This window comes from Erpetoichthys calabaricus, chromosome 1 (genome assembly GCF_900747795.2).
Source record: "Erpetoichthys calabaricus chromosome 1, fErpCal1.3, whole genome shotgun sequence".
In the NCBI taxonomy this organism is placed as follows: Eukaryota; Metazoa; Chordata; class Cladistia; order Polypteriformes; family Polypteridae; genus Erpetoichthys; species Erpetoichthys calabaricus.
In genome coordinates, this window is record NC_041394.2 from 149,677,974 (window position 1) to 149,702,281 (window position 24,308).

General features: G+C 37.4%; 1 protein-coding gene across 1 annotated transcript in view; it reads left to right on the forward strand.

The window, feature by feature from the left end:
- Positions 1 to 302: 302 nt before the first annotated feature.
- LOC114655896 (solute carrier organic anion transporter family member 1C1-like) overlaps positions 303 to 24,308 on the forward strand; it is a 97,406-nt gene continuing 73,400 nt past the window's right edge. Inside the window, 2 exon segments of the mRNA XM_028807195.2 lie at positions 303 to 461; positions 18,362 to 18,488. Of these exon segments, the coding sequence (XP_028663028.2) occupies positions 18,375 to 18,488 (114 nt within the window). The 5' untranslated portion in view covers positions 303 to 461; positions 18,362 to 18,374.

Below are 24,308 nucleotides of genomic sequence, written 5' to 3' on the forward strand. Positions count from 1 at the left end.
GGGTTCGGCAGACAGAAAGGTAAGACACTTTACTTGTAGAGCTCGAGTGCAGGCCTTACTCTACTTTCTCGTTAAGAATTATTATTATTATTATTATTATTATTATTATTATTATTATTATTATTATTATTATTATTATCACGACAGTGTTACAGATTAATTTACAGAAATTAATATCTAACCTTTTAGTTATATTTTGCATATCGTTCGGTTTCAAAACGTCAGTTACACAACCCCATTACTGCTCTTAATCTTATCAGAAAGGAACTTGTTTTAATTGGTCCATATTAGACAATCACCCGAGCTGTGTGCAGCGAAGCAAGAAATGTTTCGAGGCTGCTGTGAGATTTAAATATCAGTGTCCAGTTAACTTGAACAGAGAGCTGGAAAGAAGAACCTGGAAAGCAGCCGAAAAATTTGTGTTATAAGGTGTCTCACCGGGACTGCTGCAGACAGGCGAGGTGATTCTTTTTCTTTCTTTCTTTCTTTCTTTCTTTCTTTCTTTCTTTCTTTCTTTCTTTCTTTCTTTCTTTCTTTCTTTCTTGCAGTTTGACAGACTCGACATAAGAAAAAGTAGTCAGCAGGAAGCCGTTCCCTCAGTTACTGTATTTATAATGAGAAACTTTTCTCTAGGAGTGCTGCTCCCAATGCTGATCAATGGAATTGTCCTCTGTTGACTATTACGTGGTGGGGTGTTCAATGAAGGAGACGGCAGTACAGATATTTTTGTTCTATTATTATATAGCACAGTATTAATGTATCATTTAATTGGTGATAAATTGCTTGCAATATTAATGCATCATTTTGTTTAAATTGTATTACATTTATATTTGTTTTGTCTATAACCACTTGTTTCTCTCACATTTAATGAAAAAAAAATATTTATTTGTACGGCAATGCGTAATACATTTGGAAAAACCTGTACTTTAAAGTATTCTGTAGCATGGTACTGTGCTCCAGTGGTCAGCATTGCTTCCTTACAGCTTTTCCTCAAGCAACCTAAAGACGTGTGTGTCAGATTAACTGGAAACTCCACATTGTCACTTCTCAGGGCAAGTCCTTGACTTATATTTGATGCTGCTGGTATAAGTTCCAGCACTTACCACCTGAACTGAAATTACTTAGGTCGATAGGTAGCTATAAATTGTACCTGTAAGAATGTGCAAGTGAATGTACTGTGATGTTCCCTTGCAAAAGATTGAGGGTTGGTTCCTCTCTTGTGCTCAATTAAATGGGTTAGGCAGATTTGAAAGAATGATTAAATAACATTAGCCCAATATGAAAGAGTATGAATGTACTTTAGATTGGAATCCTGTTCAGGGTCGGTTTCTGCTCCGAATTGGAATAAGTTGGTTTGGGGAAAAAAAAAAATAATGATTGAATAAATGAAATTAATTTCCCCATAGTGAATATTAGGCAATGGACTTGCATCTTATCCTGGGTTGATTCCTGCTTTGTGCACAATGCTACCCGAATAGGCTGAGGTTGCTTTACCATGCTGTATTGTAATGAATTGGTTGAAGGAATGAATGAATGAATGAGTGAATGAATGAAATCAGTTGCTTTTTTATGGGTGAGTGTGAATGCACTATGCAATGTACTGGCATCCTTTACATTATTGTTATCTGATGTTACTGGCAAAGATGTCCTTTAATATATTTATTTAGAACGAGGTAGAGAAAATGGATGGTAGAGTAGTATTAATTTAAGGTAATCCACCTGAAGCTAAGCGTGTTTGGGCCTGGCCAGTACTTGGACTGGAGACCAACCAGGAAAGCTTGGGCTGCTGCTTGAAGAAGTATTGGTGAGATGAGCAGGGGAGGTTACCCTAGGTTACTTAATATCCCAGTGTAGCAACAGGGATGCTATGCTGTCCCCTGCGGCTCTGCCCACATAGTAGTGAAACAAGACAAACTTTAAAAATCAATAAACAAAAAAAATGTAATTCTGGCCAAGCGGAAGGTAGGTACGCTCCAGCGTCAAACATTAGCACTGTATTTGATCATGCTCAGCTTTGACAGGAGAGTGTCCCCCACATGGGTAGAAAAGCACATGGCAGTGATACTTCTGCCAGTTAGCAGGTCCCCTCTAAAACACATGTAGCTCTGATCTCTCTCTCTCAAAAATTTCAAACGTTATTCCTTAACAATCTGTAGGTGATAATATCTGTTGAACAAAAGGGTATCTCTAGCTAAGCAGAGGCAAGGTATTCTCCAACACGTGGTGAGAGATAGACCGACTCAAACGGAGGCTGGTGTGTGAGTTAGGAGGGCCCTGTCCGCTTCCCCCTCGGCCCGCAGTCTCTCTCTCAGATTCACGAAATAAATCGGTACCGCAAGTGAACTTAGCACTTAGAGCTGTGGACTCGGTAGATAAATCCTTCGACTCCGACTCAAACTCCTTAGTTTCCGGTACTTCTGACTCCGACTCCCCGACTCTGACTCCTCTGTATTTAATATGCTAATGTATTTTCCATGTTGATGGAAGGAAGGCAACATACACGTCATTTAACCACAGAATTACTGGCTAGGAAGCTGACTCTGTGCCATATTGGCCAGTTTAATCAAAAGACAAGAACCCATGAACGCACATCAGGCCATAGCACACACCTTCACCTACATCATTATACTTGTTTACATTCAAATAAACTTGTTAAACACATTATATCTGAAATAAAATGAAAACACTTTTTGTAATGTACCATAATCCAGATTACAATATGTGAATGTCAGGTTGTATAATAGCTTCACACTACTACTAACACAACTATGCACTGGGCTTTATTCTTACATCAGAGAAGTACATAATTATGACAGTTGTTTGTGATGTGGGACGTTTGAACTTGCTGTATTTTTTTTTCATTACAATTTAAATTTATTAGGAGTTGGAGTTGGTACATTTTTGCTGACTCTGACCCCGACTCCAGGTACCCAAAATTGTCTCAAACTCCTCGACTCCGACTCCACAGTCCTTCTTAGCACAATGAGAGAAGTCACAAAATCAACCAAAATGTTCAAGCAAATTAAAGAAAAAAACACGATCTAAATCCGTTAAGTAGTTCTTTCGTGAAAAGTAGAAACACATGCATACAGATAGACAGGCAGACACTGGATTTTATATATATATATATATATATATATATATATATATATATATATATATATATATATATATATATAGATGAAATAGAGGACCTGACTGTCTGTGACCATGATGTCCTAGCTAGACTCCCCGTCATAGCTTGGTCCATTCTGGCCACCTAATTATCCTTTGTTCTTAATTGACTATTTCTCTTACCCCGTACCATGTAAAAGATAAAGTTTGATGAGTGTACTAGTGCAATACTGGTTTCTGTCCCATCATCCACATGGATTCTACACATTAGTGGTGGTTGAAGTGGCTCCTCGCTATCTGTAAATCATTTTGAATAGCTAGAAAAGCACTATATAAATGGTTTTAATTATTATAATTATCCATCCATCCATCCATTTTCCAACCCGCTGAATCCGAACACAGGGGTCTGCTGGAGCCAATCCCAGCCAACACAGGGCACAAGGCAGGAACCAATCCTGGGCAGGGTGCCAACCCACCGCAGGACACACACAAACACACCCACACACCAAGCACACACTAGGGCCAATTTAGAATTGCCAATCCACCTAACCTGCATGTCTTTGGACTGTGGGAGGAAACCGGAGCGCCCGGAGGAAACCCATGCAGACACGGGGAGAACATGCAAACTCCACGCAGGGAGGACCCTGGAAGCGAACCCAGGTCCCCAGGTCTCCCAACTGTGAGGCAGCAGCGCTACCCACTGCGCCACCGTGCTGCCCCCTATTATAATTATGTTAAATACAATATAGTGTTAAACATGCAAAAACATAGGAGTGTAAATGTACATTAATTTAGTTCCATGAGTAACAAGGAAAAAATGGGTTGAAAACTAAAAAATACAAAAAGAACACCTTCTGGAAATTTCTGGATTCTGCATTTGTCCCTTGTGTAGCATGCATGCTAGTGAAATTTATATTAAAATAAAGAGTAATGTTATTTAATTGTTCTCATCTGATGTTATGCCTTAGACCTGAATGTACTGTCTATATTGAGATTGACATGCGCAGACATTGATGCTGCTGTTCAGTACTATCATTTATTCTGCCAAGTAATAAGATTTTGTCGCAACTAATACTGATAGCATAAACAGTAGGATTGTGTTGAGAGAAACTAAAAAATGTGTCTAGCAGGTTAGTAGCAGTAGTAACAAGATAGCTATGCTCTGTTGGGTATCCCCTACACTTAACACAGAAATTCCATAATAAAGTTTTTCAGCTGACTGAAAGTGGGATCAAATATACACTGTATATGAACAACTTTGCGCCTTTTTGAAAACTAATAGGAATAATTCATTGGAGTAGGTGAGTTTTTGTACAAGGGGTCTGATGTAAAATGATGTTTCAGTGAGGCTGTTTTTAATTTTATTTTAAATTCTTACATTGAACTGTGTGATTGAACAAACACTTAAGGAATTTACAGCTTTGTATCCAGGTTAGCATGAGGATTACCAGGGTTTATTAGAACACAGATGAAAATCAAAGTTTGACCCACTTATTTAGCTAAGGTACTTAGCTAACTAAGATAGTAAGGTAGTGATCTTAGGTAACTTGTTTTAATTTGCTATTCATTGCCATCTTAAAATGTGGGACAGTGTTCATTTTTAAAATTAAATTAGATTTCTTCCAGATTTCCATTAACATCATGTTTTCTATCTTTTAAAGTACTTCTTTGAGCACATGTTTCAAGATTTATGAAAAAGATTTCAGCTATGTTTACCTTGTGAATAGCCAAGACAGACAAAATCAGACTAAGCTCCTTTAAGCCCTTAAAACCTCTAATCTGAGGGTATGCCACACTTGATTCGTTTTGCATTTCCATTTCCTGAGGAGATCAGATTACATGACTGTTTATCATAGGAAAAGCCTGTCCCTATGACTTAAGACTCAGACTAGCTGGACTGAATCACTGGGTATACCACACTACATGATAACTTCCGACTCTGCAACTGAAAATCTCTGGAAAAGTCATGGTTTTTAGCCTGTCAGAATATGCCCTTTAATTCTGCAAGGCACCTATTTGCATATAGTATGTCTGTACAACTTCTAGAACAGTAATTCAAACATGAGTTTACCATTGACATAGGTTTTGGGAAAGGTACACTTTAGCAATGTGGCTAAGTTTATAAAAAGAGTTACATTACATGATGCAGATACCATTAACCTTTTTACACTTACCTAGTAAACTAGGTACTATTAGTACCTATTAGCGTAACGCAATTTTTGGGAATTAATATCAAAATTTTCCTGATGCTTCATTTTGCTAATGTGATTTCCCTGCAAAATAAATTTTGAATGTTGTCCCAGCAAAAAAGCAATAGACACAGAATATAGGCTCACCAGACAAAAACAAATAGTCTATGGAAATGTAAAAGGTGATAAATACTTCAGACACCATCAGAAGACACACCAGTATGAATACCATCCTGTAATAGGATAGAGAATGACAAGGAGTAGTGCCATTTGTTTGGTGATCCATGGAAAACGACAGATGTGAATGACTGGCAAAAATGGAGTTACTGTGGCATAGTGTACAGGAAATTGCTGATTGTAGAAGTGTGTCAAAGCATATTGTCAAATGTGTGGTTTGGAGTCTCAAACATAACAAAAAGTGAGTGAAGCCTCCTGAAGGGACTCATGAAAGGCTTTACTGGTTAGGCCAGGCCTGCCTGTAAAGGCTTTACTCAGTGGAGCTTAAACCCAACTCCAGTGGCCTGTCTATCATTTTGGAGACCTCAAAAGGAATTTTAGCCTCAAAACAAACAAAAATCCCAAACATATATGAAAAAGGCATACAAAATAGGGGGAACCGTAAACCTCAGCTTGTGAACAAAAGCATGTGATGATCTTTGTGAAAAGGATTTATTAACAAAAATAAGAAAAAATAAAAGGAAATGCTCAAAAGAAGCAAAAAAGAGTTGCCTAAATAGTAGTCTTAAATTAGCGAAGTCCCAATTTGAAATCCAGAAAATAGAGTCCTTACAACAGAGCAAGAAAATCAGAAAACCCAACAACAAATAACAATAAAAAGCTCCATGCAACTGTTGTCCAAAAACAATTTCTTAAGCTTTATGACCATAGTCTTGGAAAGTCTTTCTCCCGTGGGGCGACTGGGAACTTTTCCTGAATAAGATCAAACACAGTTGTGTAGGGTGCAACAGGAGTTTCCACCTGTAGCCACACTCACTTCAGTAGACATGTACTTTGTGAGCATGCCCGTGTAGATCAAATACAGGAAGCTCTGCAATCTACATGTGACTTTTCACTGTAGGAAGATGTGTAAATGACTCAAGGTAAATACCATTTTATGTGGCTTTTATATAAGTAACATATATATGTTTTTCATATAAAGATTATCACAAAACATAATCACAAACAGGACTTTGCACAATACCTTGGCGAGCTCTGTAAGCGCTGCCTTTTCTTTGAAGGACAGGTGTGGGGCAGACTGACTGGCAGGATGACACCGGACCTCTTACTGCATCCAAACAGTGCCATCTTTCGCCTTTACGCCTGGTGCAGCTGTGTTGTTCTTATATGTGAGTGGATGTTTCTTGTGGGGAGGGCTTCTGTTCTCTTTCTCTGATGTAGAACCTTCATTCTCATCTGAGTTCACCTCTGTTGTAGCACATGTTTATCTGAAAACAGTAGTGTCAGATCAGGGCAAACATTAATGTGACTAAGAGAGTAAAACTGAATTAAAAAAAAAAACGCTAACCTTTACAAGTACCAAAAATTTACATCGGCTGTTACAGACTCAAATCAAATGTATGTTTTTATTCTATAATAGTAAGAATAAGAGCAACTCACTACTCAAAACAGAGGCGTCCAAGATTGAACAACTAACGTCTTGATTATGAGTCTGTAGTTCTTACTGCTACACCACCAAAGCAATTGTATCTGTCAATGTCGCACCCTAATGTGGGTTCTTTTTCTGCAGTTATATTCTTGAATAAAAGCGCACTTGTTTTGTTATACTTGTACCTTTTGTGAAAGTGTTTATTTGATATTTGGACTTCAGGCTTCACACATTATGTCTACATTTTGTCAATTATTACTAAAACATGAAAAACATTTCTGCTTAATCGATGTGTTTACATAGATTGTTATAGACATGGAACACACATGAAATGCATGTATTCCAAAATAACGATATATTATTTACCCAATACAACTCCAGGCAACTCACACGCAGGTAAACAGACTTGAGCTGAGAGAACTTTCTGCCCTTTCTGCATTGGTGGGGGGATGGGATAGCATGCTGCTTGCTGCTTTTGCTTATCGACACATTTACTACACAAAAGACACTGACAGAGAGGTGTGAACAGATTTACGGTGGGCCAGGATTACAAGTTTTTTCATAGGCTTTGGTAATTCTAGTGTTAATCGTCTTTTCTACACAATTTAACTCTTTTAGGGCGGATGTCGACTTTTGTCGACAGGAGGGGTTGAAGGCGAATGTCGACAAAAGTCGACATCCAGGGATAAAGGGCGACAATCAGCTGTTAATGGCGACAAATCTCACTGTCATGTCACAGGCATTCCCTCTGTGCTTGGAGGAATGCTAGACTCGTTGACTCGGCAAATAAACATTGCGTGTGCGTGAGTTGCGAAATGTAAACAAAGGCAAGATGGCACCGACATGTGAAAAGGCAGCGAAGCAAGTGCAGAAAAGAAAACACTTGGCAGACGTTGTTTTGCGCATTACCGCGGAGTCGGACTCTTGATTTTTCAGAATCGGACTTTATTGGCAGTGATCAGGAGATCGAGCAAGAGAGTTAGAAGCAGGCATCAGCTGATCAGACACCAGCCGATGCCGCACGAGCGGATCTGCTGCCAGTTGAGTGCCTTCGCGCAGCCGATGCATCTACGGCAAGGTTCGCATGGGATAAATACACATACATTGATCCGTTGAGAGCCGATCTGGCTACTGGAGTTTACAAGACGGCATGGCTTGCTTTTGGACACGACAGATCACCAGCTGGTGTACTTCAGGCTGCTCTCTCCTGATGCTGCTTTTCAGCTACTGTAAGACGAGACAAACAGGTAGGCAGAGATTTTTTTTGAATCGCGGGCTGCGTTTGCATCGCATTCTCGTTTTTCAAAGTGGAAACCCACAACGAAAGACGAGATGAAGCGCGCTGTGGCATTACAAATAGAGATGGGACAGAACTGGTGATGTAACTTCAGGGAGCATTGGTCCAAACGTGTTTTGTCCCCTGGTGGCTTAGGTACGTGCTGCTGCAAAGTTTTATTCACTTTTGTAATAAACAGAAGCAAATCCCATGGGGTGAGCCAGGCTATAATGCCATACATAAAGTTCATAAAGTTTCAGAAGATGAAAAGAGGTGACAATACGGTTTTCATGCAGGCAGAAAACTTGGTGGCAGTGGCATGGCATGATGGCAAATGGGTGACTTGTCTCTCTACAGTACACACTAACAATATATGTTAGAAAATGCAGCAACAGACAATTGAAAAATAGGCATCAAAACAACACATATTGTAAGGAGTGTAATGTGGCAATGACTGAAATTGGCTGCTTTGAACGAGATCAGACTTTGCTGTGTAAAATGTATGTGATATGTATGTGAAATCATAGAATATGCAGGCTCATACAACATGCAAGACAGTAACATTTGTCAAAAGTAAATATTTTTTGTTGATTTGATATGTTAAACAATTGCTTTGTGTTCTTTTTTAAAAAATGTTAGTTTTTGGAAAAATATTCAGCCCTGGGAGAAAAGAAACAAAAAAAAAATTAGCCCTAAAAGAGTTAAGCTCTTTGAACAAACGCTCAGGAAGGAACTATGTGCCATGGATATCTGGAAAAGAGTACCGAAGTAGAGGCCCATGCTAATAGTGATTTACAAAGTAGCACATCATTATGGTGACACAGAGCTATTAACACTGGACTGTTGATGTCTAAAAATGTGTTGTTATCTGGCGTGTTTTTGCTTGTACTCAAATGATGCAATACAATGGGTACATAATAAACCACATAAAGCGTTCCATAAGGACTGTGTGCAATGTGTTGTTCAAGTATGAGGTGGCTCTATGATATTCTGCCGGGGTTTCAATTACAAGGAAGTGGGATATTTTGGTTAAGGTAACAAAGCACTTCAACCAGAAGGGCTACATTCAGCTTCTGGACAGAAACACAGAATGGTTACCCTAGTAAAATTCGGAAGCATTCTCACATCTTGAATGGCTAACAGAATCCCCAGATTTAAATCCCATAGAAAATCTACAAGACTATTTGGAGCATAGTAAAATGCTAGCAGGGCCATCTGACCAGTCTGGCCAAGCTGTGGGATATGGTGCAGGAAGAGTGGATGAAAACTGACTGATTCAAAACTCTGCTGCAAGACTCCTTACACAGACCCACAACAGCAAGCATATAACACCCATTCTGCTCTGCCTTCACTGGCTTCCTGTGTGTTACAGGACTGAGTACAAAATTATTTTAATAACATACAGAGCTTTAAATAACCTTGCACCAGAGTACATTAGTTACCTACTCCATCACTATCCTCCTGTTCGCCCAGTAAGGCCTATAATTTTGGTAATCTTGTTGTGCCCAAAACTAACCTCTACTCTATGGGTGACAGAGCCTTTAATTCTCTGTTTCTCATATTTTCGAACAACCATCCCAGTTTAATTAGAGCAACTGACTCAATTCATTTGTTTGAAAAACAAATTAAACTCTTTTGTTCAGGAAGGCATTTATCTCACCCTGATATTCTGACCCTGTTTTCAGTTTATCCTCTCTGTCCAAGTGCTCAGGATGATTTATGTTTATATCACAAATGATGTGTTTGTTCATGGTTTTTGTGTATTATTTTGTATTTTATTCTGGTTTATTGCCTTTTATCCTATTTTAATGATTTGTGTATAATATATTTATCTGTATTTAGTGTTTTATGTAGATACTATTTTAATTGTAGGCCCTGTTGTTCTTTCTGAATTTCTGTGAAGTGCTTTGAGCATGGGAAAGGTGCTATATAAATAAAATATGTTATTATTATTATTATCAGCAAATTGGTGGTGTCCATGCCAGACAGTACTACAGCTATCCTTTTTTTCTTACAGAGGAGATAAGCACTGTTAGGTAATATTTAGCTGGGGTGACTAATTTTTTTCTGGTAAGCTTATGAGAGAGGCTTATATACTGACCTGCTCAATGTTTTTTTTAATTCTATCTACCTTTACGTCTGTCATTTCACCATAAAGAATGCAGTAATGTGGTCATTTCTTGTTCAACTTATCATTATCTCTAGTTATAACTATAGATGATAAGAGCAGAAAAATATCTTAAATTTAATTTAATATTACTGCCAGGCAGCATAGTGGCTAGGAATTTATTTGTGTTACAATTGACAGTACAATATACTGTACAATATTACAAGGCCTGGTATTCAGCCTGGAATGCTGGATATTGTGCGCATTTTTTTAAAAAGCCCACATGATTTATCATAATAAAGCAGGGAAATCCCACTGCTCTTTTCTAGGCAATAAAAGCTTTCTTTATTGAGACTTTTCCCCATTATGGAGTTCAAAGACAAAAATACATGATTTGTGTATGCTGTGAGGATGACAATGTGACCCGTCAGCTGTCACTTGCAATCAATTTTAATTTGTAGTGTCATGCATTTGAATCAGGGTGATAATGTGATGATGAGATGAATCACCTTTTAATCCAATGCTATACACAGCCAACATAAAGGAACGGAGGTTTTGCATTCACCCTGTTATTGTAATAAACATGGTTACAGCTGACAGTTGGCCCTTCCATCCATTTTTAAACCACAATTTTCAATTTGGTGTTGCTGGGGGAAAGGTGCCTATTCCAGATGTACTTAGTGCAACTCTATACTCATATAAATCCACTCTTAATCATATGGGATTTTGGGACATGAGAGAAAAGCACATTATAGACATCATCTTTTTCCTGTACATGTCCTGTGTTTGAGGGCTAAAATACTGGTCTGGAATTGTAATATCCCTAAAATTGTTGAGGATTTAATTTTGCTTGTTGTACAAACTGTATAAATAAACATAGGCCTACATGTTTTTTTTTTTTCATGTCAGATACTATGGATATATGGGTTGAACTTTCATATAGTGTAAGGTCATATAGTTTGTACAGGAGAGTATACATTGCTAGACAACACAGAGGTGGGGGTGATGGCAGAGGGCTTGTTTAAACAAAGCATGCATGTCAGATTAACTTAGTTGATTGCTAGGAAAGTTTGTAGAGTTGCAGTACCATTAAAGACAAGATCATAATTACAAAGGATGCTTAATGAAAGTGTAAATTTAATGGCTTGTTAAAATTTTGACCTAACGAAACAAGTGAGAAGCACAGTGTACTGTCTGTATAGCTGACACATACTTGTCAGTAGAAAATAAATGTATTAGTGACATAGAAGATCATGTTTACAGTACAAAAAATAAATAAAGACTCATTTATGGGTGGGGCAACTAGGTGATCACCTTGGGTGGTAATTTGGTAAGGGTGGCATTTTTATTTAACTTTTTTTAAACATGAAATAGCAATAAAAAAGTTAAGTGTAGATTTTAAGAGTTACACATATATCCACAGCCTTATTTATATACCACCTTTAACAATTGTGAGAAATATTTTCATTTTAAAAAATTTCAAATTTGGCCTATAATAGTTCACAATGCATTCTCATTTCAAAGCCACATGTTAATCCATGGTGTTCACTTTCATTTTCCTCATTTTTACATATCACTATTTAAGCACCATCAATGAGGATTCAGTTCTGCTGGAGTGATTCTAAAGAAAAGTTTTGAATGTAAACATCAGCTAAAAATATTACTGTGTAAGCCTGACTCTATAGTTTACTAGGACTACATTTGGATTTCATTTAACAGTATGATTCAAATGCAAAATTTGCCCTGTACCAATATTTATCCTGGAACTGCCAAGTTAATAAAAATTAATTCATCAGACAGATGTCTGTGCAGGATGTCTGAATCAGTCAGCTCAAGTGCTCAAAGGTGTTTTGCATGGAATCATCATGAGGTGAGACATTGCAGAAAACATTTTTTTTTTCTGAAGAATGATTGATAAAAAAATAGTGGTTGAATGGCATTAAAAAACAATAATTTTTCTGGGCAGCTCTGTATTTAACATGCCAGCTTGCCAGGTAGCGTACAGTGATGATAGCACCATTATAAATTTACAATTCGTCCTTATAAATTGTATCCATGTAAATGATATTTAGGCCCTTGTGCTAAACTGGCTAGCCTAATATAATAACAACATTCAATGACATCAAAGTATAATGTTTATTTTTAAACATTTACCTATGATTACTGTTGAACCATATCCTCCCTAATTTATACAAATAATAAAATATCACTGTACAATAAGTGAACATCAGTTTATACAGCTAAGGAGAACTTTTTGGCATTCCTTGAGCAGGAGCAAAGGTGAAGAGTATGTGAGGAATAAAATGTAAAGAGTATAATGGTCAAGTCAACAACCAGATAACAGTGGAAAGCATTTGTGGAGTTTTAATGCAAGTTTCAAAGTAAGCCCATTTGAGGGATGTTTATATTTTGAATTAAATCTGTCTGTTGCTGTGTTGACGTTTTTAAATTTACTTTGCCATGTCTGTGTCTCCTATGCTACTCCAGATTGAGGATTTTTATTATTGTTGTTCATGCTGAATTGCTTATGTTGTTCCCATCAATAACTATGAACGGTCAGTGGCCTTGCATATCAGATTGTATATATACTGATTATGCCATTTATAAAATTGTATAAATTTCTAATATCTGCTTTAGGTGTGTGGTTGTCAGAGGGAATGACAGGATAAATTTTGAGGCTCCAATCCAGCTGTCCCTGTTTACTCAAAGAATCAAACAAAAATAACACTTGATTCAGTGAAAAATAAGCACAAATTGCTGTCACCAGAATAATGTGGCTATTGCAGTGGTCTCCCAACATGTCGCTCGCGAGCTACCGGTAGCTCGCAACCCCTTTCCAAGTAGCTCGCCAAAGGGTTAATGAATCCTACATAAATTTGAAAACTTGATTAGTCAAATTAGGGGTGGGTGGTCTTTCCAAAAAATCATTTCACGATCCATTTAACACAAAATCACAATCCACAATCTGAATTTCAATCTATCTTTTCAATGTGGCATACACTTAATAGAATATCCGGGCTCAAACTCATCAAGACATAAGAAACACTTTATTTTAAATATCAAACAAAGTTGAATTCAGTTGTTCTCTCGTTCACTAGCTAAGCGGTGTTAAGGAACTCTCCCTGAAGCTAGCTCCTCCCCTCGGCCCGCTGCGTGTTTCTCGGATTCACGCAAATACATCAGTACTGCAAGCAAAATATAATACATAGCGAAATTAGAGATGTCACAAAATCAACCAGAATGTTCAAGCAAATTATAGAAAAAAAACTATCTAAATCCATTAAGTAGTTCTCTCGTGAAAAGCGGACAGACAGACAGACAGACATTGGATTATATATATAGTATTATATATTAGTAAACCTTCAAAATAATGTGCAGTTAAAGTCTCAACAGCATTCTCAGTATTTCTGGAGCTTAGTAGAGCCAGATAACTATAAGAATCTTCACCAAGCAGCTCTGAAAATGTCTGCATTGTTTGGGTCTACATACCTCTGTGAGTCTGCCTTTTCTGACACGAATGTCATGAAATCAAAGTTCAGAACAAGACTGACAGATAAACATTTAAATGACTCTTAAGAGTGAACCTAAGTGGCTACACTCTACCATACACCTCTCTTGTTGACTTCATGCAGTGCCAGTCATCTTACTAACTAAAAAACACATCACATATACAACTGGACATGTGAATACTCTTGTGAAGTGAAACGGTGACATATAAAGAAATAACAAATGAATCTCTTATATATATTTCTCTTCTGGTTCATCCTGCTTCCACTTTCAAAACCGGTCCCGCCCACATGCAGCCGACATGGCAATTCTCGATTCCTATTCATCGTCTTCCATGTCATGCACTATACTGGCCTGCTGAGCGTAATACATCCAACAAGTACTCGAGGTGCTGCCACAACAGTAAAGTAGCTTTACCACCTTTGCGGGAGCCTCCTGTGTCTTTACAACAGCTTCTTACACAGCAAACATCAGAAGCTAAAAATTATCATGAACACATTTGAGAATACAACTCTTCTCTAGCGTTTGCTTCCATGGGTGCATAGAAAACTCAACTTCCTGGCCACGGATCATACTGTTTTAAAATACACGGGCAAATTTATCACCAAATGTCTCCACTATACGCTAACACTTCTACCTCTCCAGGATATGGACAGTTGTATGTTTTTGACACAGCGCAAGCTACTGATGCACCCTTACAAAATAAAGCAAACTCTGCATGTAACGAAAATATACTTCTCCAGCTAGATTCATGCTCAGAACCATCAACCCCTTCGCTAAATCAAACAAACACATGCATGAAATCGCTCAGTCCAATCCAACAGTATCTGTATGAATGGTTTTCAAGGAAAACCCTAGGCAAGATTTATGACGATACAATGCCCCGACATGTCACACCAATGTTGCAGCGATTTTCATCGGAGAAGATGGCGAAACGCCTGCCAAAAGGGACATTTCCATCTATCCCATAGGCAACTCCTGTAAACATATTTCCACACTCGATATGAATTGCGATCCTTAAGGTTTACCCACTTTTATTCCCTTATGAAGACATTGGCTGGCACAAAGATTTACAACATGTTCCCGATAAAACAACCGCCAAGCGAATAAGGCTTACTCAATGCCAATTTTACATGTACAGATTAGCAATGAGGAATACATTTAGTATTTTGCACTCCAGCAGCAAACTATTCCAACAGTATGTCATAGATGCATACGTTAAAACAGAGAGCTCGCATTTCAACTATCTCAGATTACATCAACAAGATCTGCGTGTGGAACTACCAGACGCACTGCAAGCAAACTCTGAAAATAACAACATACGTGTAGGCAAAATGATCATATTACCATCCACATTTCCAGGAAGTCCAAGATACATGCAACAAAACTATCAGGATGCCATGGCCATAGTATGTAAATTCGGAAAGCCTGATTTATTTATCACTTTCACATGTAATACTATTTGGCTGGAAATTCTACATGCACACTGCGTCTTTCAAGAAGTATTTATTTCTTCTTGATTTCTGAATTCCTTTCACACTGTTTTCCGTTCCTATTCTTACACCGCTGTATGCTATGGCGGGCGTCGGCTAGTAGTATAATAATAGTATAAAATATCCAGAAGAGTGTGGAGAAAAGCTTACCTTCCTTACTAGTCGAGAAGCCATATGCCAGGTAGAGGATGTTTTTCTAGGATACTAGGGTGGACAAGCGTGCAAGTCACTCCAGCAGATGCACAGTAGATGTCTGCTCTGGAATCATTTTTTAAACTTGCACCCGACTGGTCCTGCAGTACTTCATCCTAATGGTTTTCTCCCGCTCCCGCCCGTAGAAGCACATTGCTTCCATAAAGGGAAAATTCGTGTATGGTTCATAAGCCTGTTTAACATGATCTTGTATAAGGAGGTGGCTGTAGGTTTCCACTCTTTGGCCCAATTGTCCTTTACACTTTTTTTGTAACAATTCTGTTTCATCAGTATTTAATACAATTCGTCCAATGGGACTTAAATAATAATTTCTGAGCACAAGTCTGCACGTCTTTTTCACAGAAACATGTCTTGTTAAAGCTTTGTAAGTAAACAAGTTCTTACTACTCCATATTAAAATAAAGTACGATCTATGTTAATAATTGCTATTTATTGCTTAAAACATATGCTTTTCTAGTTGCTATATTACTGGTAGCTTAATAAACACTCCCCACTTTCTCAGAGTACTTTTTGCTTATCAATACAAACACACTGTAACCAAGCAAAGCACTTTGAACATACTGCCATCTCCTTGTCTGCTTGCCAGCTCTGTGAAGAAACAGCTGTCCAGTGAATTTCACTGCACTCTTTGATTTAGTGTACTTGCATTAAATTGCGATTATTACAAATTATTGCAAATCTGTTCTTGTTCCTGTGCCTTTGCGATCCTCTTAAGTAAAAGATACAGAAACAGAAGCTTTGGGCTGAGAAATGTTGCTCCTTTGTAGAGCATGTTGAGAAGGGTTAGTTCTGAACAATTTTTTGCTAAGTTCTTTCAAGAAGTCATAATATCTGATTCTAAATCAGTTGTCGCATCATTGAACGGTTTCAGAAAAGAGAACACAGTTGTGAGTATCTTTTTGTTAATGTGACCAATCGACAAATTGCTGCAGCACTGAATTCAGCACTATATCTTGTCTCTGTGACCTTGTAAGCTTGCCTTGTTGTCCAGTATATTTAAAATACAGTTTAATCTTGTGTAGCTGCTCAAAGCAGCGATCATGTTTGCTCCTCGCTCATTAACAGTCAATTCTCAAAATTTGTTTTTTCATACAGTAAAGCGCAAGTGTTTTTCACCCATTTTAATCCTGCTTACTTTAAACAGGGATGCAAAAAAACACCCTTGATACAAGATTGTAGCCCTCATTAATATAATGGATGGTAGAAGATACGAAACAGGTTTTCTCAAAGCTTTCGTTTCAAATATCAGTTGTGACAGCACACCCATAATTCTTTAGCATGTCATATAAAATATCCTTTATCGGTTTTTGGCTTTTTCTACCACATGCCACGATACAGTCATTGGATGGGGCAAACTCTCTTTAAACTTGAAACTTTTCAATTTTGGCTGCCGTGTCAATGTACTGCTCAAGATGAATATAGCCCTGTTATAAAGCCCAATGTCTTTGCAAACAAAATCCGCACATTCATCCCGTGCTTTGCTTATAGCATTATTTGTTACTTTTGACAGGTTTGGCAAGAATGTCATTTTAGCTTGACCCTTCACTACTGCACCCTTTGCTTTAAACCTGAAATGTCTGACTTGTGTCCACTTTATGTTAGCACATTTAGCACAGTAAGCAAATGGCAATTGTCATCAATAACAATTGAAAATGACTTCCAAATGTTAGAGTTCCCTTTGCTGAGTTTTGCAGTCTTGAGAAGTCTGCGTGCGAGACAGTATATGCATGCGTCCTAACTGCTTAGGCAAATATATATGGAATGAAATGTACATTCTGTTCTAAATGTAATTTTAATTTCCTAGACTCTAGGTCCGCCTGCACACAGGTGTCGACTGGATGCTCCCACCCACAATACTGAAAATCAGTCCCGCATCACAAGCAATTGCATTGGGTCCCGCGAGTCCCGCAGTAGTCCTACAGGAGTGCAGACTCCTAATACATATTACGTATTAAGTAATGGACCAATTTTCAAGCACTCAAGCATTTAGATCAAAGGTGAAACGTGTGAGTGACACATTTGTGAAATGGGATACAGTAGTACTCTTACTGGTCTTCTGGGGCACTATAAAGTAAAAGAATCACACACATAGGACCTCTCAAGTCATTACATTGAACAATTGTACTTAAATCTTACTTAAATTACTCCTGAGCAGCTCTATATTTTTATTTTTATTTATTAAAATAACTTCACTTAACACAAAATTTTTAAATATCTTATCCATAAGCTTCTAACAATGATATTAATGTAATTTAAAGGTTTTACAAAGTGGGGGCCAAGATTTTGTCCTTACTTTACTACTAAGTCCACACTTGCTGAATGTGTAATCACGAGTCCACATACAGAGAACACACACACACACGCACATTAGTCTCAAGATGTATTCTCATATACAACATAATGATTGTGTTATATAACACAATTAGTACAAAAAAGCGAAAACTGCAACTTTTTGTTTCTTTTAATAAAGGATCTCTTTGAATTACAGTAATGCTATCAAACTGCCTCTAGCAAACAGCACATACTGTATTATACAATATAATTGGCTATAATAGGAGAAGGTATATACAGAATGTTATACACATTGTATTCGTTTGTGAATCTAATCATCACCTTTCCCAAAATGTTATGCAGAATGTTTTACAGAAGGTTAAAGCCAGCCTTAAAGCCAGTCCTTGATGTTCCAGGTTGTTTCAAGAAGCTAAAATCAGATGTTGTAAGGGGCATCATTGATAAAGTCCCACCGATGTTTGTTGTTAACCAATGTCCAAGATGTTAGTCACAGTCTCATGGAGGGTGCCATATCTCCATAAATGTTCAGAGATGATTACTCAAAGTGTTTCCTTTTATTTACAGGGAAAACTGACAGATGCAAACAATGGATTCAAATTCACAGCAGCCTGATAAGGAGTGCAATGAAATGGATGGGGTGGTTTACAAAGAAACTGAAAAATCCCAAAAGACCTGCTGCTCCAAACTAAAAGTAACAAAGCGATTGAAACGGTCATTTTCCTGTTCGTTTCTTTTAGGAATTTGTAGTTTTTGATGTTATCCTTTATTTTATATAATGTATAATATATAAACTAACAATGCACAAGATGGCACATTATAGCACTTTATTCTTACCACCAAAATGCACAAAACAAACCTGTCATCATTGCCTCTTATTCGATAACATTGTTTAGCAGTTTATCTGTTAAGTCTATAAATCATTCACAGTGATTTGCACTTGGTCTTCTTGTCATGTAGATACTTTGAAAATACTGTTTCTTAAAAATGCCTGAGTAAAATATTTGCAAAAATATTTCGTAAATCTGTTGTAGTTATGTATAATATGGAAAAGCCCTAGCTTGTTGCTTCTTCTTCTTCTTTCGGCTGTTCCCGTTAGGGTTTGCCCCAGCGGATCATCTTCTTCCATATCTTCCTGTCCTCTACATCTTGCTCTGTTACACCCATCACCTGCATGTCCTCTCTCACCACACCCATAAACCTTCTCTTAGGCCTTCGTCTTTTCCTCTTGAATGGCAGCTCTATATTTAACATCCTTTTCCCAATATACCCAGCATGTCTCCTCAGCATATGTCCAAACCAACGCAATCTTGCCTCTCTGACTTTGTCTCCCAACCCTCTAACATATTCAGTTCTAATCCTGTCCATTCTATTCACACCCAATGCAAATCTTAGCATCTTCAACTCTGCCACCTTCAGCCCTGTCTCCTGCTTTCTGGTCAGTGCCACCGTCTCCAACCCATATAACATAGCTGGTCTCACTACCATCCTGTAGACCAGTGGTCCCTAACCTTTTTGACAGCAAGGACCACTTTACTAGAAGCAAATTTTTCCAGGGACCGGTGGGGAGGTGAGGGGGTTGAGGATTCGGGGTGGGTTCATAGGGCAGTTTTATACACAATTTACATTTCTATTACTATTAAGTTATTAAGCAGTTTGCATACATTTGCAACCTGAGATTTTTCTTTTTTTGCATATAACAAAGATATATGTATTGCATTTGTCATTCCAACAGATTGCACATCACAAACATTAACACTGTTATTGTTTTTTCGCGTCTGCCGATTCTATAGGAGAGTGACAATGAGTTAAATTCCAATGGATGTTTATCAAATGTTGACAAGCAATAAGCAAAATGTATCACTGAAAACCACAGAAAACAAAAACAGCAAAAAAAAAAAATTTTTTTTACAATGTTTCTGTTTGGGGATCGTTGTACAAATGTGCACAACTGAGCTGCGACCACAGATGTAACTGCTCTATGGATGATTCATTCAAGCATTTCAAGGTCACTTCGTTGTAATAAAAGTATCTGCTGAATGTACTTCGTAGTAACGAGATTTCTATAGACTTGTGTCATATGAGGAAACGGTCGGGACAATCACAATACTTTGTTGTAATACTCTCTCATCTCGGTCTCTCTCCTCTCTCTGCGCTGCTGCAAAGCCCCGCCCGCCAAACGTTCTGAAAAGTCTGAGCGAGTCGCCGTTGCCGGCAGTTCTCTCGCGGCCCGGCTGTCAGACGGCCACGGCCCGGTAGTGGGCCGCGGACCAGGGGTTGGGGACCCCTGCTGTAGACCTTCCCTTTCACTCTTCCACAATCCCCATTACTCTGAACTGTTGATCCCAAGTACTTAAACTCATCCACCTTTGCCAACTCTACTCCCTGCATCCTCACCATTCCACTGATCTCCCTCTCATTTACACACATGTATTCTGTCTTGTTCCTACTGACCTTCATTCCTCTCCACTCCAGAGCATATCTTCATCTCTCCAGGGTCTCCTCAACTTTCTCCTACTTTCGCTACAAGCTTATCTTGTTGCCAAGGGTATAAAATATATATAAAATAACTTTTGTATATTTTTTATTTGAAAGATAAAGTTTAGCAGCTGGAAAAAAAATTACTACACTTAAAACTATTACCTGAAAATTAGTGGACAAGTTTATAATTGTCCACTCTTGTGTCTCATCTGACTTTAGAAATTAATAAAGACTGCATCTAGTGAGCAAAATCATTTTACATTTAGAAATAGCTTTGTTGGAGAGTCAGCAGGTTTCTCTTGCTTTATATGAGAAATTTACCATAAGGGATAAAGTGTTATGCTGCACTGTGTACTGTGTCCTTTGTTCATCTCTTTCAATGTCTTAATTTTAATTACTATTTCATTATGTTTATAAAGACTGTGGGTTCTTACCCTGACTATTGAGAAATTATGTTTTCAGCCTACAAACAAGGCGAAGTGAAAATATGTACAATTTAGAGGCACAATTTTTATTGAGCATAATATTCAATAATACATGTGAAATGTTTTGTTAATACCTTATTAGTTATTTCATGTTTCTATAAAGTTAAACTGGCAAATGTCAATCAGCTTTAACCAGTGGCCTTGAAAATGATGATATAATAAAAGCCAATAATGATCAATGCTAAACATCAGTAAAAAATGTAAAAAACATCCAGAGAAAAAAGAAGAAAAAAAATCCCACGTTACTCATGTCACATAATCCACATGTCAGTTATCCAGTCATATGCTCAAAACGTGCAAAACACAAGCTTTTTTTCTAAAACATTAAATGTATAGTTCCAGAATCCAAAATCAGCACATCATCATAAACATGAAGCTAAAACTATATGGGACTGAGTGCTTGAACTGAAAACTGGACACCTGACCAACAAATGAGGAGGCGAGGCAGTCTTTAGTTCAAATGTCATTCGTACAAGGGTTTTGTTTCCTATTTTTGAAGCATGCTGATTATTCCGAAATGTATATATTTAACATTTTTTTAGCAAAAAAACATACATTTTGCATGTTTTGAGGATATGACTAAATAGCAGACTCATGTAACATGGATGTTTTCCTCATCCATTGCCACTGTAAAGCAATGGTCATTATTCACTTCTATTACAGTATATCACAAACTTTGTTCTTTTCATTCTGCATGAAGATATGAGATTATTTTTTTTCTCAGCCACTACTACAAACTACATGGGGTAAGTAACAAATTAAAAATCTAATTTCTGTGTGGAGTACACTACAACACAGCATCAGTCAGTAAACCTGCTTATTCCAATGAAAGTTGACAGGAGCTACAGTGTATCCTGACAGTGTCAAATGCACCACACCAGAGCATGACACTTTCACACAGACACTGGTAACTCTGACTTTCTAGTTGATATAACATTTCTTTTGCATTTGGGAAGAAAGAACCCAGTGAAAATTTACAACGGTATGAGGAGAATGGGCAAAATCCATGAAGATCTTGACTGGGTTGGAAAGTGAAATTTGTTTCCTGAAGATGTAAGAAAGCAGTGCTAATCATAACTTTAAAGGCCTGCATTAAATGTTTGTGTCATTTTGTGTACATATATAAGACACAGTTAAGGGAGGGATTCATGAATATAGAATTGAAATTTAATGCATTTTTATACATCAGTCTATATTTTATATAGGGCTGTTCATATCAAACAGATAAATAAATACTGTGCAAAATCTTCACAAGTATTGCTACTAATTAGAATGGAATATTTTCAGATTATTTTGTATTTAGACTGGAACATGAAGGTTTAGTAGCCAGATTTTTCCTCAGAGTATTATAGTTTTCTTCACACTACAAAACACATGCATTAGATTATTCAGGAACTCTGAACTAGCCCTGTGTTTTTATGTGGTATACAGGCACACTCAGACTCCAGGGTTTGTTCTTGCCTTGCTCCCAGTTCTGCTTGGATAAGCTCTGAAGTCCTACAACCCTAAAAATTGGATTAAGAGTTTTTGAAAACAGACTAATTTTTCCTTTCAGAAACCAATATGTGGTATTTGGAAGACAAATACCTCCTCTTTAAAACAATTAAATACAACTTGCTGAAGTGTTGCTGACAGCTCTTTCCTGACCTGTGGCAGGCAACTGCAGCTACTTTTGCCTTGGAGAGGCTGTGAGAGACTGACTGCATTTGACATATTTTCCACTGTCTGGCTTGCTTTTCAATTTTTTCCCAAATGTGCACAATGTTCCTTGATGAAGAATGTATTTTAAAGACTATATCAAAAAATAAATCTTACATTTCATTTTTAGATGTTTCAAATGTTGAATTTAGTCTCCAACAGTAGTCAAGATATTTTTACATCATATTACCTTATAATCTAAATTGAACTATGTTTTGCTGAACACTAGAATTACCAGAGCCAACAAAAAAACTTGTAAATCCGGCCCACCTTAAATCCCTTCGCACCTCTCCGTCAGCGTCTTTTGTCTTGTAAATGTGTCAATAAGCCCAAGCGGCAAGCAGCCTGCTATACTATCTCCCTACTGCCTCAGAACGGGCAAGAAGTTCTCCCAGTTCCTGCCTTGATTGATTATCTAGGAGTGAGCTACCCAGAATTGTAAGGGGAAATAATTTGACATTTGTTTTGTGTCTACAACAATCTATGTAAACACATCGTTAAAACAGAAACATTTTTCATGTTTTAGTAATAAATGACAACATGTAGACATGAACTGTATAATGTGTGCAGTCTAATGGCCAAATATCAAATAAACACTTTCACAAAAAGTGCAAGTACAGTACAACAGCTTCTGTGGTGCTGCGGTTAGAACTGTCGATTTATAATCTGGAGGTTGTGAGTTCGAAACCAGCTGGCAAATTTACCGTTTTGAGTAGTGAGCTGCTCTTATTGTTAATATTATACAAAAAAAAACATACATTTGATTTGTCTGTAACAGCCGGTATAAATTTATAGTACTCGTAAAAGTTAGCGTTTTTTTTTTTTTTCACTTTTATTCTCTCAGTCACGATCACGATACAACACCCCCCGCCCCAGATCTGACACGGTTACTTTTTATCTGAAACTGGGAATAACTGTAGATGTGAGTGGTGTACCATTTGATTAAAATTCCACTATTTAACCCCAATAGATCCAGCGCAAAAACAGCTACAGGTTCTAATACCTTGCTGCCTCACTTATACTAATTCACATATTGTATAATTTTAATAGTGAAGAAAAGCATTTTTATATTATAGTGTGGGATAAGCCATCTTGGGATGGATTGCCTTGTGAATATGTGTGTCAATATGTATTTTAATTACCATCTTTCACAAAGCACTTCATCCTACACTACTGTAATATAAAAAGGTTGATACCTTATTATTAAAATTATACAATATGTGAATGTTTTAGACAGATGCATTCACTCTAGGCGGTGTTTCACCTTTTTTGTCTGATAGTTTGGATGGGATGCTGAAAGAATTTTTAGAGAAAAAAAATTGGTATTAATATATAAAGACTGCATTTTTAAAATTAATATCTGCACTTTCAGATATATAATTCCTCTGCTACACACTTTTATAGAAATGTAATATTAGTAATATTAATATTAGTCACCGAGGTTCTATTTTTATAAATGAGTGTTTGACTAAACAGTTGCCATTTTACATATAATGCATACTTTACATTACATTATACATTGTGGAAGAAAGAATTGTTGACCCGTAAAATGGAAGGAGTCAGATTCTCACACCAGAAGAAATGTTCATAAGCTTTCTTTTATTCTTGCATACCTAGACTGGAGTGTCAGTAGCATGCGCGCTGACAGGAAAGAGTTCAGCTCTTTTATATCAGCTGATTGTGTGCAAACTTTACAAGTTCGTATAAAGGCAGATTAATGCATGAGCCTTTTAGGGCTTAAAATAGACGGCGGGTACAGATGAGTTCATAGCTTAGCTTATTTGTAAAACAGGAAGAACAGTTTATAAAAATACATTTCTGGTAAAGGCAGCTTTCTGGTGAGGTCAGAT